The 11454-nt window shown below is 46.8% G+C and overlaps 1 protein-coding gene and 1 long non-coding RNA gene across 2 annotated transcripts; one reads left to right on the top strand and one right to left on the bottom strand.

Annotated features, from left to right (window-relative positions):
* Nucleotides 1-6: 6 nt before the first annotated feature.
* On the top strand, nt 7-864 carry LOC123112285 (protein SOB FIVE-LIKE 4-like). The gene has a single exon (XM_044533237.1). The coding sequence runs from the start codon at nt 209-211 to the stop codon at nt 665-667; it is 459 nt and encodes a 152-aa protein (XP_044389172.1). The 5' UTR covers nt 7-208; the 3' UTR covers nt 668-864.
* Nucleotides 865-1457: 593 nt separating this feature from the next.
* On the bottom strand, nt 1458-2629 carry LOC123112286 (uncharacterized). The gene is made up of 2 exons (XR_006455333.1): nt 2551-2629; nt 1458-1722 (listed from the first exon to the last, which is right to left on the bottom strand). It is a non-coding gene; the product is annotated as an uncharacterized lncRNA (long non-coding RNA).
* Between the last annotated feature and the right edge of the window lie 8825 nt (nt 2630-11454).

Below are 11454 nucleotides of genomic sequence, written 5' to 3'. Positions count from 1 at the left end.
CTCCCTCTGAATTCTTGCGGGTTATGGGTGCTCAATAGGCGTAGGCAAGAACAGTGCCATCTTCAGTGCTGCATTGTTGAGGATATTCAGATTTCGGGAGAAGCATAAGAGTAGGTGCTCGCAGAATTCTCCCTCGACCTTGTTCTGCCTTGTTTCCGTTCTTGGCCATTCTTGTCTCTCTTTTGGTCTTCCACTCCGAACGCCTGTCATGGAATCCTCCATGATCACCGGGGATGGCGGCGAAGAGTGCAACAGTAATGAATCCGGGTGGACGATATACCTGACCTCCCCCACGAGCAGCTATGAAGCAAAAGACAATGGCAGTGAAGGGAGCAATGTTGAAGATGGCAGTGGCTACATCACCGAGAGGAGGAAAGGGAAAGAAGAGAACAACGCGGATGACGATGGAGATTACGATTCCCTGGCGTCTGATGCTTCCACAGGGCCATCTCAAGTGAAGGTGCTTGAAGGCAAAGAAGAGAAAGATCGTCAGACAAATGACGGTTGCAGCAATGAACATGGCAAGGATGAAGAAGCTGAGACACTTACCAAGTTCCCGACAGGCAGCAACAAAAAGGCAGGCAAGGTGAAGAAAGGGGACGAAAAAAGCAGCAAAAGAGGCCACAATAGAAGACGTAGCTCATCAAGAACAAGCTTCTTTTGGTAACTGATGTAAAAACCTTGCTCATCTATTCCTTTCTTATCAAGCTAGAATCCATGTCAGAGGCACGAGGAATTGAAGGCCTTGTCATGGTCCCTGCTATTGCCTTCTATTGTTTTGTCCATTTGTTAGCCACCCCATAGGTTAGTTCTTCCTATGCAAATCTGTCACCATTTCATTATTATTCATTGCCCTATTCTTAATATCGACATTCAAGCACTGCATGCCCTCCTATGTTTCTATAGACATTAATGATCACTTTGTCCAGATACACCTCCCCAATGAGGTGTTGAGGCCACCAACCCAAAAAGATAATTCGGTTAAATGGCCTTCTGCTTTCCCCGAAAATTTATAGGTCAGAATATCTGCATGTGTTAAAAATTTATTCAGAAAAGGCGTATATAGAAATCTGCTTTATCGTGTGTCTGTCAATAAGCTTTTCACGTTTGGTGAGCAATCTAATATACTCCCTCCGTCCCAAAATTCTTGTCTTAAATTTGTCTAGATACGGATGTATCTAACACTAAAACGTAACTAGATACATCCGTATTTAGACAAATCTAAGACAAGAATTTTGGGACGGAGGGAGTAGTATTGTCTACCAGTTCAGTTATATGAACTGCCATAGAGCAAAAAATAATAGGATTTACACAATTCTCCTTAACACATTTTTCTTACCCTTGAGTAAAGCAAATCCTATCATATATAGTAGATCAATCTTACTACAACTGATGCGGCATTTGCACATGAAACCTAGGAATATCCGGCCCTTCCATATAAGAAGCATTAGACAATGTACAGTAGATTTATAAACAATAAGATGCAGAATATTTCAAGAAGACGAATCAACGATTTACTGTACAAACAAGTGTTGTTTACAGGACAGCATAAGTAGACAAGTAGTACAAGGTACAAGAGCCTCCACTATCACCTGATATGTGCAATTCCTACTCTTTGCGTCTACAGTAGTTCCCTAAAAGCAGCAGTAGCATCAGATGGAGCACCTTCTGCTGGGCAAATGATGCAAAAGAAGGAATTACCTCCCAACAACAACCTCATTCCTGAGATAAAAGAATGAAAAAACATAGTAAGGGGAATGGTAATCAGTTAATCACTAATCAGTTGGTACATATGCTAAAGAGTTCGATTGAACTAGCAAAGACAGGGTAAAGCAAAACTGCGAAAGAGGTGATTGAGTTATTTCAGATGAAGGTGAGCACTGTGCACAATCAATTTCGATAGGCCTTACAGCAGATATGCATGTTAAAAACCATGGTTTTGGCCGTCGAGTTGATGTTTCATTGTGAAAGTTACAGTTATCCAAAGTAGGCGAGGATGGTGATTTGTGAAATCCCTAACTTTAAGTCATTTCACTCAGGGGTGGCCAAACAAGACCTAAGACCTTAGCTGTAGCTTTCTGATGCTATTTTTTCTGACCAAACACATAAAAGTCACTTCATTCAAAACCATCAGTAGCCAGCTCAAGGCCCCCAAAAGAAAGATTCCTAATCACCCAGATTACTATCATGCCTAATCTCACACCAGATATTCTCAGAAACAACGAAACAGCAGGCACAATCTTCAGGGAATATCAGTCCAGGGTGTTCCAGCTTGGAGCCCTCTACAAGTAATCAATCACAACAAGGCTAGGACAACGAGGGGAGCTAACCTGCCACATTAATTTGTGAGACTAAACACAAAATGCATCCTCAGCAAATATACTTCACATGGCACATTTTTTAGTTATAAATGCTAAAATGTGGTGACAAGGGTCAGGGAAGAAAAAAAAACAATGCTAGGGGAATCCTGCTAAATGTCAATTCCATGGATTCCAAGTAGGACGACGTGCTCCTACTCAAACCATCGTGGCATCGTCCATACGGCCATACCTATCCACATAGCCAGTCAGGAAGCATGAACATGTCGAGCGAGCACATTGTTTCTTCGATTCCATCCAAAATTCACAAACTACAGTGCAAACAAATCAATTCCACCGCATTACACTCCACGGCACAACCTTGGATTTGAATTGAAATGAACCGATGAAATTCTGGATAGAAATCAGGCTTACGATTAGGATGTGCCGAGGGGTTCGTGGACTTTGTGGGAGGCGGCCCGCGGCTACGACGCGATGGGCTTGGAGTGGTGGAGGAAGGCGGTGGAGCAGAGCACGGTGGTGACGACGGCGAAGAGGCCGAGCGCGAACATCAGCGACAGCCCGGCCACCGCCAGATCCAGCATCAGCTGCGCGCCGTGGAACACCGCCCCCAGCGACATCCTCTTCCCTTCCCTTCCCCGACCCCTCGCCTCGCCCGCGACGCGCTCTTCTCGGAGAAAGCCCGTGGCTATATCACGGCAACGGAGAGGCGGACAGAGCCAGAGGAGGAGGAGGAAGAGAAGCGGCGGGACACGCGGCGCGGCGGGGGCAGAAGGGGAGGCGGCGAGCCGACCACCTGGACGAGCGCTCGTGCCATCTGTGAACCGTGAGTCAGTGGCACAACGATCACATGGAAATCAGGAAATGTGATATATTTTTTCGTAGTTTTTATTTTCCGTAGAAGTTTCGAAAATATAAGACACACATTTTTTTCTCTTAAAAATGTTCCTTTTGGGAAACACAGTATTGACCAGAAGTTGACATACACACATCACTATGAGCACTTTCGAAAGATTGACTAGTAAACTTGAGATTAATAAAATTACGAGAGACACCTGGAGTTGAGAAGCATGTCATACCACCAGAGAAATACTCCTCTCTTCCTAAATATAAGATCTTTTAGAGATTTTAATATGGACTACATATAAAATAAAATGAGTGAATCTATACTTTAAAATATGCCCGTATACATACGTATGTAGTTCGTATTTAAATATCTAAAAGGGATTATATTTAGAAACGAAGGGAGTAGTATCAAAAAGACTGAAATAAATCCGGTAAAATTCAAGCACTCGTGTCCTCACAAGTCAAAGACTTAAAAATGAGGAGTACTACCACTCGTCCCCCGCGTCGCCTCTCTAGCGACTCGGGCAGAGCCCTCGTCCGCGCTGCCGGGCCGCCCCCCTCCCTCCCCTCGCCGTCGCCGAAAGAGTCCGCCGGGCTAAGCCCGGGAGGCGGACGACGACGACTGGGTCTTCCCCTTCCTCTTCCTCTCCTCCGACGACGACAGGAGGCGGTGGCGGATTTAGAGCCCGTGCGACGGCGGCTTCCCCTGGCGGTGGCTTGAGCTGGCGGTGCGGCGCGCGGCTGCTGCGCGGCGTCGGCGTGGCCGTGCCTTGCGGTGTGGTTGGGGCCCAGCGACCGCGCCCCCTCCCCATCCTTCGATGTGGCTCCGACCACATCTAACGGCGGAGGACTGTGCGTCGCGCGAGGCTGCGGCTTCCCGCCGGTTTCTCTGTTTGCTGACCATCTCGCAGCGAGGCCCGGAGCGAGGTCTCCGATTCGGTCAGGCCCTCCCTTGCCTCTGGATCTGGTGATGTGGGCTCTGGACCGATGGGCCTGGTCATGCTCCTTTGGTGGTGATGTCGTCGGCGGCGGTGGGCTGTGGTTGCCGGGGCGGCGGCCCCGGGTTTGGTGGTGGCGGCTTTGGCCAGGGGGCGAAGCGCTTCTGGACGCGGTGGATCAAGGGGTCCCGTGGCTAGATTGGAGTCGGCCTTGGCAGGGGTGGTGGTTCGTGGGCGGCGGTCGGTGGTGGCAGGTGGTCGGCACATATCCGGGAGAAATCCTTGCTCCGGTCTTCACCGGAGCCGGCGCCGGCGGCGCCAGCGGGTGTCGCGGTCTTTCTTGGAAGCGTCGTCGTGGAGGTGCTCCACCTTCTCCCCACGGCTTGGGCTCCGGAGGGAAACCTCAGATCCGCTAGATCGGGCGATGGAGGCGTCTTCGCATCTTTCTTCTCCTTGGGGGCACCGTCTCGGAGCCGGCTAAGACTGAGAGTCTGGACGATGATGGCATCTTCGCCGTCGATGGCGGCATCTTCGCCGCGTGGTTTGCTGAGGCTGAGGCGGGGTGCTGGTTTCTATTTGGCAACGACGATGGCGTTGAGAGGAGGTTGGGTCGCGGCTTGGTCTTCGGTAGTTGGTTCTTCCCGGTAGTGGTTGCTGGGTTGCTTTGAAGTCGAAGCTGCGTTGGAGCGTGTCCAGTGGTGACGATGTCAGACATTCGGTGGCCGTTTGCAGTGGGCATGGTCGGCACAAGTCCTGCATATTTTCCTTGTGTTGCTCGTCATCAAAGTCGGAGATGTCGGTTGCTTGCACGTGTGGCCATCCATTGGCATGTGCCGTTGTGTCTTGTTCCATGCCGGTGCCCAGGTTGACCGGTGGTGCCCATGTCATGTGGGTTGTGATGATCGGTTTTAGCCCAGTTTTCTGTCAATTAATCGGGCAATTCTCTTCTTCTTAATCAATAAAAATGGCAAGTCTTTTGCCTCGTTTAAGAAAAACAAGTCAAAGACTTCCTTCTTTCCAAGTGGTGGGAGGGTGCGCGGGATCGATATGTTTTTATAAGCCGGTTGCTGCTGATTGATTTGAAAGATCGTTGGCCCGAAATGAGGTCCTTATAGGTATCTGCCCATGTTCAATCACTGAAGTAATGAATCTAAACAAGAAAATGAAGTAGAAGTGACCTCCACGTCGTGGAGCAAAGAGATATATAAATATATTAGAAAATGAATCTTTTCTAATATATTTATATATCTCTTTGCTCAGTTTTCCCCTCGGTCAAAATAGTAAACCAAATCCAAAATTGAATATCTCAATTCAATGAAAGAGTTTCCAAATTAGGGAACATAGTGAATTAAAATAATTAAATGGGAGAGCTCGAAAAAGTGTTGACCCGGTCAAAATCGGTCGACGCAATTCTAAATTGAATACCTCAATTAATTGTGACGCCTTAAAAATCAGAAAGCATATTGTATGGTATAAAAGAATTGAATGTGAGAGCTTTGAGAAATTGTTAACCCGGTCAAAATTAGGTGACCCACTTTTAGTTGGAGACATCAAGTAAATGTGGGCTCTTTAAAACTAGGGAGCTTAGTGTTATAGAGGATGATGATGATTAGGTATGCAAAGTTTGAGGCAAAGTGGATGGGTCTAGGTGACATTTGCCATACAAATTAAATTATGTGCAAAAGCTTTGTGATATTGCTGTGGTCAGATGGCTTGGCCATTTGGGCTGATTTTTGGCGTAGGGCGATATGACATGGTAATGCACATGCATGTAAATTTTGGTGGCAATAAGATGAGCCTAAATGGTACTTCATATACAACTTGACAATTCGTACATAAACTTTGGGAGGGGTCTGTGGTCATATGGTGTGGCTAATGAGGCTAAATTTTGGTGGAGGCTAGTCTTATATGTTGGATAAAATGCATGAAAGAATTGAGGTTTTTGGATGAGTGTAGCTAGTACTTCTTGTACAAAGTAAAACTCTGTACATAAACTTTGGGATGATGGTGTGCTCAAATGGTGTGATCAAAATTGATGAAAATGGAGTGCCAGTGATGTTTTGTCATTTTTAACCACCATAAAAAATTTGAGCTCAAGTGGGTGGATGCAAAATGTACTTCTTTCACATTTTGGCCAGGTGGATGCAAACTTTGGAAAAATTATGGAGGGAGCTATGGGGGTTGGGTCATGATCAAAATTTGTGGATAGGCATGTTATGAGTGGGTGTTGAGGTATGCAAAAATATGATCTTCATAAGATAAAGCTATAATGCACTTGCTTCACAAACTGACAAAGCTAGCAGAAACTCTTGTTGCCAAAGTTTCACTGTCTCGATGAAAGTGCCCTTTGGCCAGGCTACTTCAGGGATCTTGCTGATCATGGCCCCACCACAATCAGCAAGCTTGGAGCCGTTGTTGTGCGGCTTAATACCGAACACCTTCAGCCACAGCCTACAGTGGGGCTCGACATGGAGAAAGGCTTCATAGGATGTTATGAAGGAAGAGATGTGGAGAATAGAATTTGCGGAGATATGATGGATTCAAGCCCATAGAAAACAGTAGACCCCTAACAAAGGGGGTGCAAATGGAAGCCCAGACCTGGGATGAGGTGGGAGATGAAGACAACCCATTGCCCATTTCAAGGCACAGGGATGGCGGAGGCTGAGTAGACCCATCAGCCTAGAGCAAAGAGATGGGAGATCGGCATTTCACTGTTACAGGAAGACACCCATCAGCCTAGAGCTCAGTGATCATGCGGTGATGACGTTGGAGGGTAGCCACTGCCCCCTCATGTTGGCAGCCTCATATGACGGAGCAACATCACCCTTTTGCTTGGCGGCCATCTCTTGCGGTGGAGGAAGGAAGTGGGGAGGAGTGGGAGCGAAAAGCGGATCTCAAAAGCGCTTGAACCTGCAGAGGTTCTTGGCGAGGGAGCAAGGAATGAGAGCATGGGTAAATTTTGATTTAGTGCTTCCCTTTTTATAGATCGGTAAAAAACCAAGGGTTGCAATGATACATCCATTTTGCATCATGCTTTTATATTGATATTTATTGCATTATGGGATGTTATTACACATTATATCACAATACCTATGCCTTTTCTCTCTTATTTTATAAGGTTTACATGAAGAGGGAGAATGCTGATAGCTGGAATTCCGAACTGGAAAGGAGCAAATATTAGAGACTTATTCTGCACAACTCCAAAAGTCCTGAAACTTCACGGAGAATATTTTTGGAATATAAAAAAATTATTGGGCGAAGAAAGCACCAGAGGGGGGCCACCTTCCATCCACAAGGGTGGAGGGCACGCCATACCCCCTGGGGGCACCCTCCGGTCTTGTGGGCCATCTGGCAGGCCCCCGACTCCCATCTTCTGCTATATGTTGTCTTTTGACCTGGAAAAATCAGAAGGAAGCTTTCGGGATGAAGCGCCGCCGTCTCAACGCGGAACTTGGGCAGAACCAATCTAGGGCTCCGGCGGAGCTGTTCTATCGGGGAAACTTCCTCCGGGAGGGGGAGATTATCGCCATCGTCATCACCAACGATCCTCTCATCAAGAGGGGGTCAATATCCATCAACATCTTCACCAGCACCATCTCCTCTCAAACCCTAGTTCATCTCTTGTATCCGATCTTTGTCTCAAAACCTCAAATTGGTACATGTGGGTTGCTAGTAGTGTTGATTACTCCTTGTAGTTGATGCTAGTTGGTTTATTCGGTGGAAGATCATATTTTCAGATCCTTAATGATAATTAATACTCCTCTGATTATGAACATGAATATGCTTTTGTGAGTATTTATGTTTGTTCCCGAGGACATGGAGAAGTCTTGTTATAAGTAATCATGTGAATTTGGTATTTGTTTGATATTTTGATGAGTATGTTGTCTTTCCTCTAGTGGTTTTATGTGAACGTCGACTACATGACACTTCACCATTGTTTGAGCCTAGGGGAAGGCATTGGGAAGTAATAAGTAGATGATGGGTTGCTAGAGTGACAAGCTTAAACCCTAGTTTATGTGTTGCTTCGTAAGGGGCTGATTTGGATCCATATGTTTCATGCTATGGTTAGATTTATCTTAATTCTTCTTTCATAGTTAAGGATGCTTGCAGAGAGGTTAATCATAAGTGAGAGGCTTGTCCAAGGAAGGGCAGCACCCAAGCACCGGCCCACCCACATATCAAATTATCAATGTAACAAAAACGCAAATCCTATGAGCATGATGAAAACTAACTTGATTACAATTCCCATGTGTCCTCGGGAGCGCTTTGTTTTATATAAGAGTTCGTCCAGGCTTGTCCTTTACTACAAAAAGGATTGGGCCACCTTGCTGCACCTTGTTTACTTTTGTTACTTGTTACCCGTTACGAATTATCTTATCACACAACTATTGTTACCGATAATTTCAGTGCTTGCAGAGAATACCTTGCTGAAAATCGCTTGTCATTTCCTTCTGCTCCTCGTTGGGTTCGACACGCTTACTTATCGAAAGGACTACGATATATACCCTATACTTGTGGGTCATCATGCAACACCGTATAGTAAAACACCATTTCCCGACACATCATGAAATGCGCGAAAGTATTAAGGCATTTTCGATGATGATATCGCTAAAAATCCGGAGCACGATCTCTTTGTTGATAAGACACGCCAATGAAAAAGTCCCTGGGCCATGATATGCCTAGTAATAACTATTGATGAGACGATTCTACTCTGTGTTAAGAGGTGATGATTTGGTTTCTTGGCTGAAAGTTGTCAGGGTTTGACCCAGTCAATTGAGCCCACATGGTGGCAAGACTTCGCGGCTAAGCTAAAGGGGACTTCAGACCCGTTGAAAAATAAGTTATGCCAAAAAGGGCTTGGCTAAAAGATATCCCTTATGGCCTGGAGCAAATCATTATATAAACAGATGGTTGTGATCAAAGAAAATGCTAAAGAAGACATCGGATATGAGTATATCCTTAGATTCAGGAGCCGACGTAGAAGGTGGAACTCGCCTATGAAGACGAAGACCAAGATACTAAAGTTATCCCGAGAAAGGAGCCAATTTCCTCGGCTTGAAGACTAGTTTAGGGGCTACTAACAGTGTCCTAGATTCTATTAGGGGGGTGCACACCACGTCATCTTGTCGTTCATGGGTCGGGCCAAGGACCCACAGACAACTGAAGAATGGGCCACATATGCCTTGGTCGTCGGCGTAATCAATATGGAGTTCACCTGAAAGATCGTGGATGTCGCCTAGAGGGGGGGGTTGAATAGGCGTTTTAAAATAATTACGGTTTAGGCTTGAACAAATGCGGAATAAACCTAACGGTTAATTTGTCAAGCACAAAACCTAAAACAACTAGGCTCACCTATGTGCACCAACAACTTACGCTAAGCAAGATAAGCAACTATGTGATAGCAAGATATATGACAAAGAACAATATGGCTATCACAAAGTAAAGTGCATAAGTAAAGGGCTCGGGTAAGAGATAACCGAGGCACGCGGAGACGATGATGTATCCCGAAGTTCACATCCTTGCGGATGCTAATCTCCGGTTGGAGCGGTGTGGAGGCACAATGCTCCCCAAGAAGCCACTAGGGCCACCGTAATCTCCTCACGCCCTCGCACAATGCAAGATGTCGTGATTCCACTAAGGGACCCTTGAGGGCGGTCACCGAACCCATACAAATGGCAACCCTTGGGGGCGGTCACCGAACCCGTACACTTTGGCAACCCTTGGGGGCGGTCACCGGTACCCGTCAAATTGCTCGGGGCGATCTCCACAACCTAATTGGAGACCCCGACGCTTGCCCGGAGCTTTACACCACAATGATTGAGCTCCGAACACCACCAACCGTCTAGGGCGCCCAAGCACCCAAGAGGAACAAGCTCAAGGGCACCAAGCACCCAAGAGTAATAAGCTTCTCAACTTGTAACTTCCACGTATCACGTGGAGAACTCAAACCGATGCACCAAATGCAATGGCAAGGGCACACGGAGTGCCCAAGTCCTTCTCTCCCAAATCCCACCAAAGCAACTAATGCTAGGGAGGAAAATGAGAGGAAGAACAAGAAGGAGAACACCAAGAACTCCAAGATCTAGATCCAAGGGGTTCCCCTCACATAGAGGAGAAAGTGATTGGTGGAAATGTGGATCTAGATCTCCTCTCTCTTTTCCCTCAAAAACTAGCAAGAATCCATGGAGGGATTGAGAGTTAGCAAGCTCGGAGAAGGTCAACAATGGGGGAAGTACACGAGCTCAAAGGATAAGGTTCAATGGGGAAGAAGACCCCCTTTTATAGGAGGGGGAAAATCCAACCGTTACCCCACTGAACATCCCCGCACAGAGCTGTACTACCGCTAGGGAAGGGCGGTACTACCGCTTCGAGCGGTACTACCGCTAGGGAAGGGCGGTACTACCGCTCCTACTGCCGCCCTTAGTGCCACAAAACCCGACACGAAAAACTTCGTTCGAGAATCGAGGCGGAAGTAGCCCAGACGCACAGCGGTACTACGGCCGAAAATCCCAAGCGGTACTACCGTTCGGAGAGCGGTACTACCGCTTGGAGCGGTACTACCGCTTTGAGAGCGGTACTACCGCTGGGGAGCTTCGGCGGTACTACCGCTGTGGTCGCGGTACTACCGCTGGGGCCAACCTTATGCCTCAACCACGAAAACAAAGAATACTCCAAGGAAACCAGAACTGCCATAACTTCTGCAAATGAGCTCCGAATTGAGCAAACTCAAGCTTGTTGGATAGAGCAAGACGAGTAGCATCAAAACAGCGAAGAACCGACATACCCTCCAACATAGAAAACATCATAGAAGATGCATGAGAACTCCGTTTTTGATGAACTCGAGCTTGTCATAAAAATGACCATAAGCTCCAAATCTCATAAGGAGAAGAACCAAACAAGAACCAAAAAGATGATGCAAGGATGCAATGGTTTGAGCTCTCTACGAACGATACGATCAAGCAACTCATCGAGAGCCCCCCTTGATAGTACGACAATCAATCCTATAACCCGGTCTCCCACAACTACCGTGAGACCGGTAAAATAGAAAACTTATCAAGGGCAAACCTTTGCCTTGCACATGATCCACTTGAGCTAGATGATGACGATCTTGACTCCCTCAAGTTGGACCACCTTTCTTGATTGCATTGGCTCGAAGAAGACTAGTTGATTGCTCCCCCATACTCCACTATGGGTGAGCCACTCTTCTGCACATCTTCACAAGTCCATTGTCGCCACAATGGACGGCAAGCTTCAAGCATATGATCTCTTCGTGATGATTCAACTTGAGCTTGCACACCGCAACCTAACCCCTCAAAGAACTCTCACGAAGACCATGGGTTAGTACACAAAGC

Source organism: Triticum aestivum, chromosome 5B (genome assembly GCF_018294505.1).
Source record: "Triticum aestivum cultivar Chinese Spring chromosome 5B, IWGSC CS RefSeq v2.1, whole genome shotgun sequence".
NCBI lineage: Eukaryota > Viridiplantae > Streptophyta > Magnoliopsida > Poales > Poaceae > Triticum > Triticum aestivum.
Note: the sequence above shows the minus strand (reverse complement) of the source record. Positions and strands in the feature narration are given on the sequence as shown.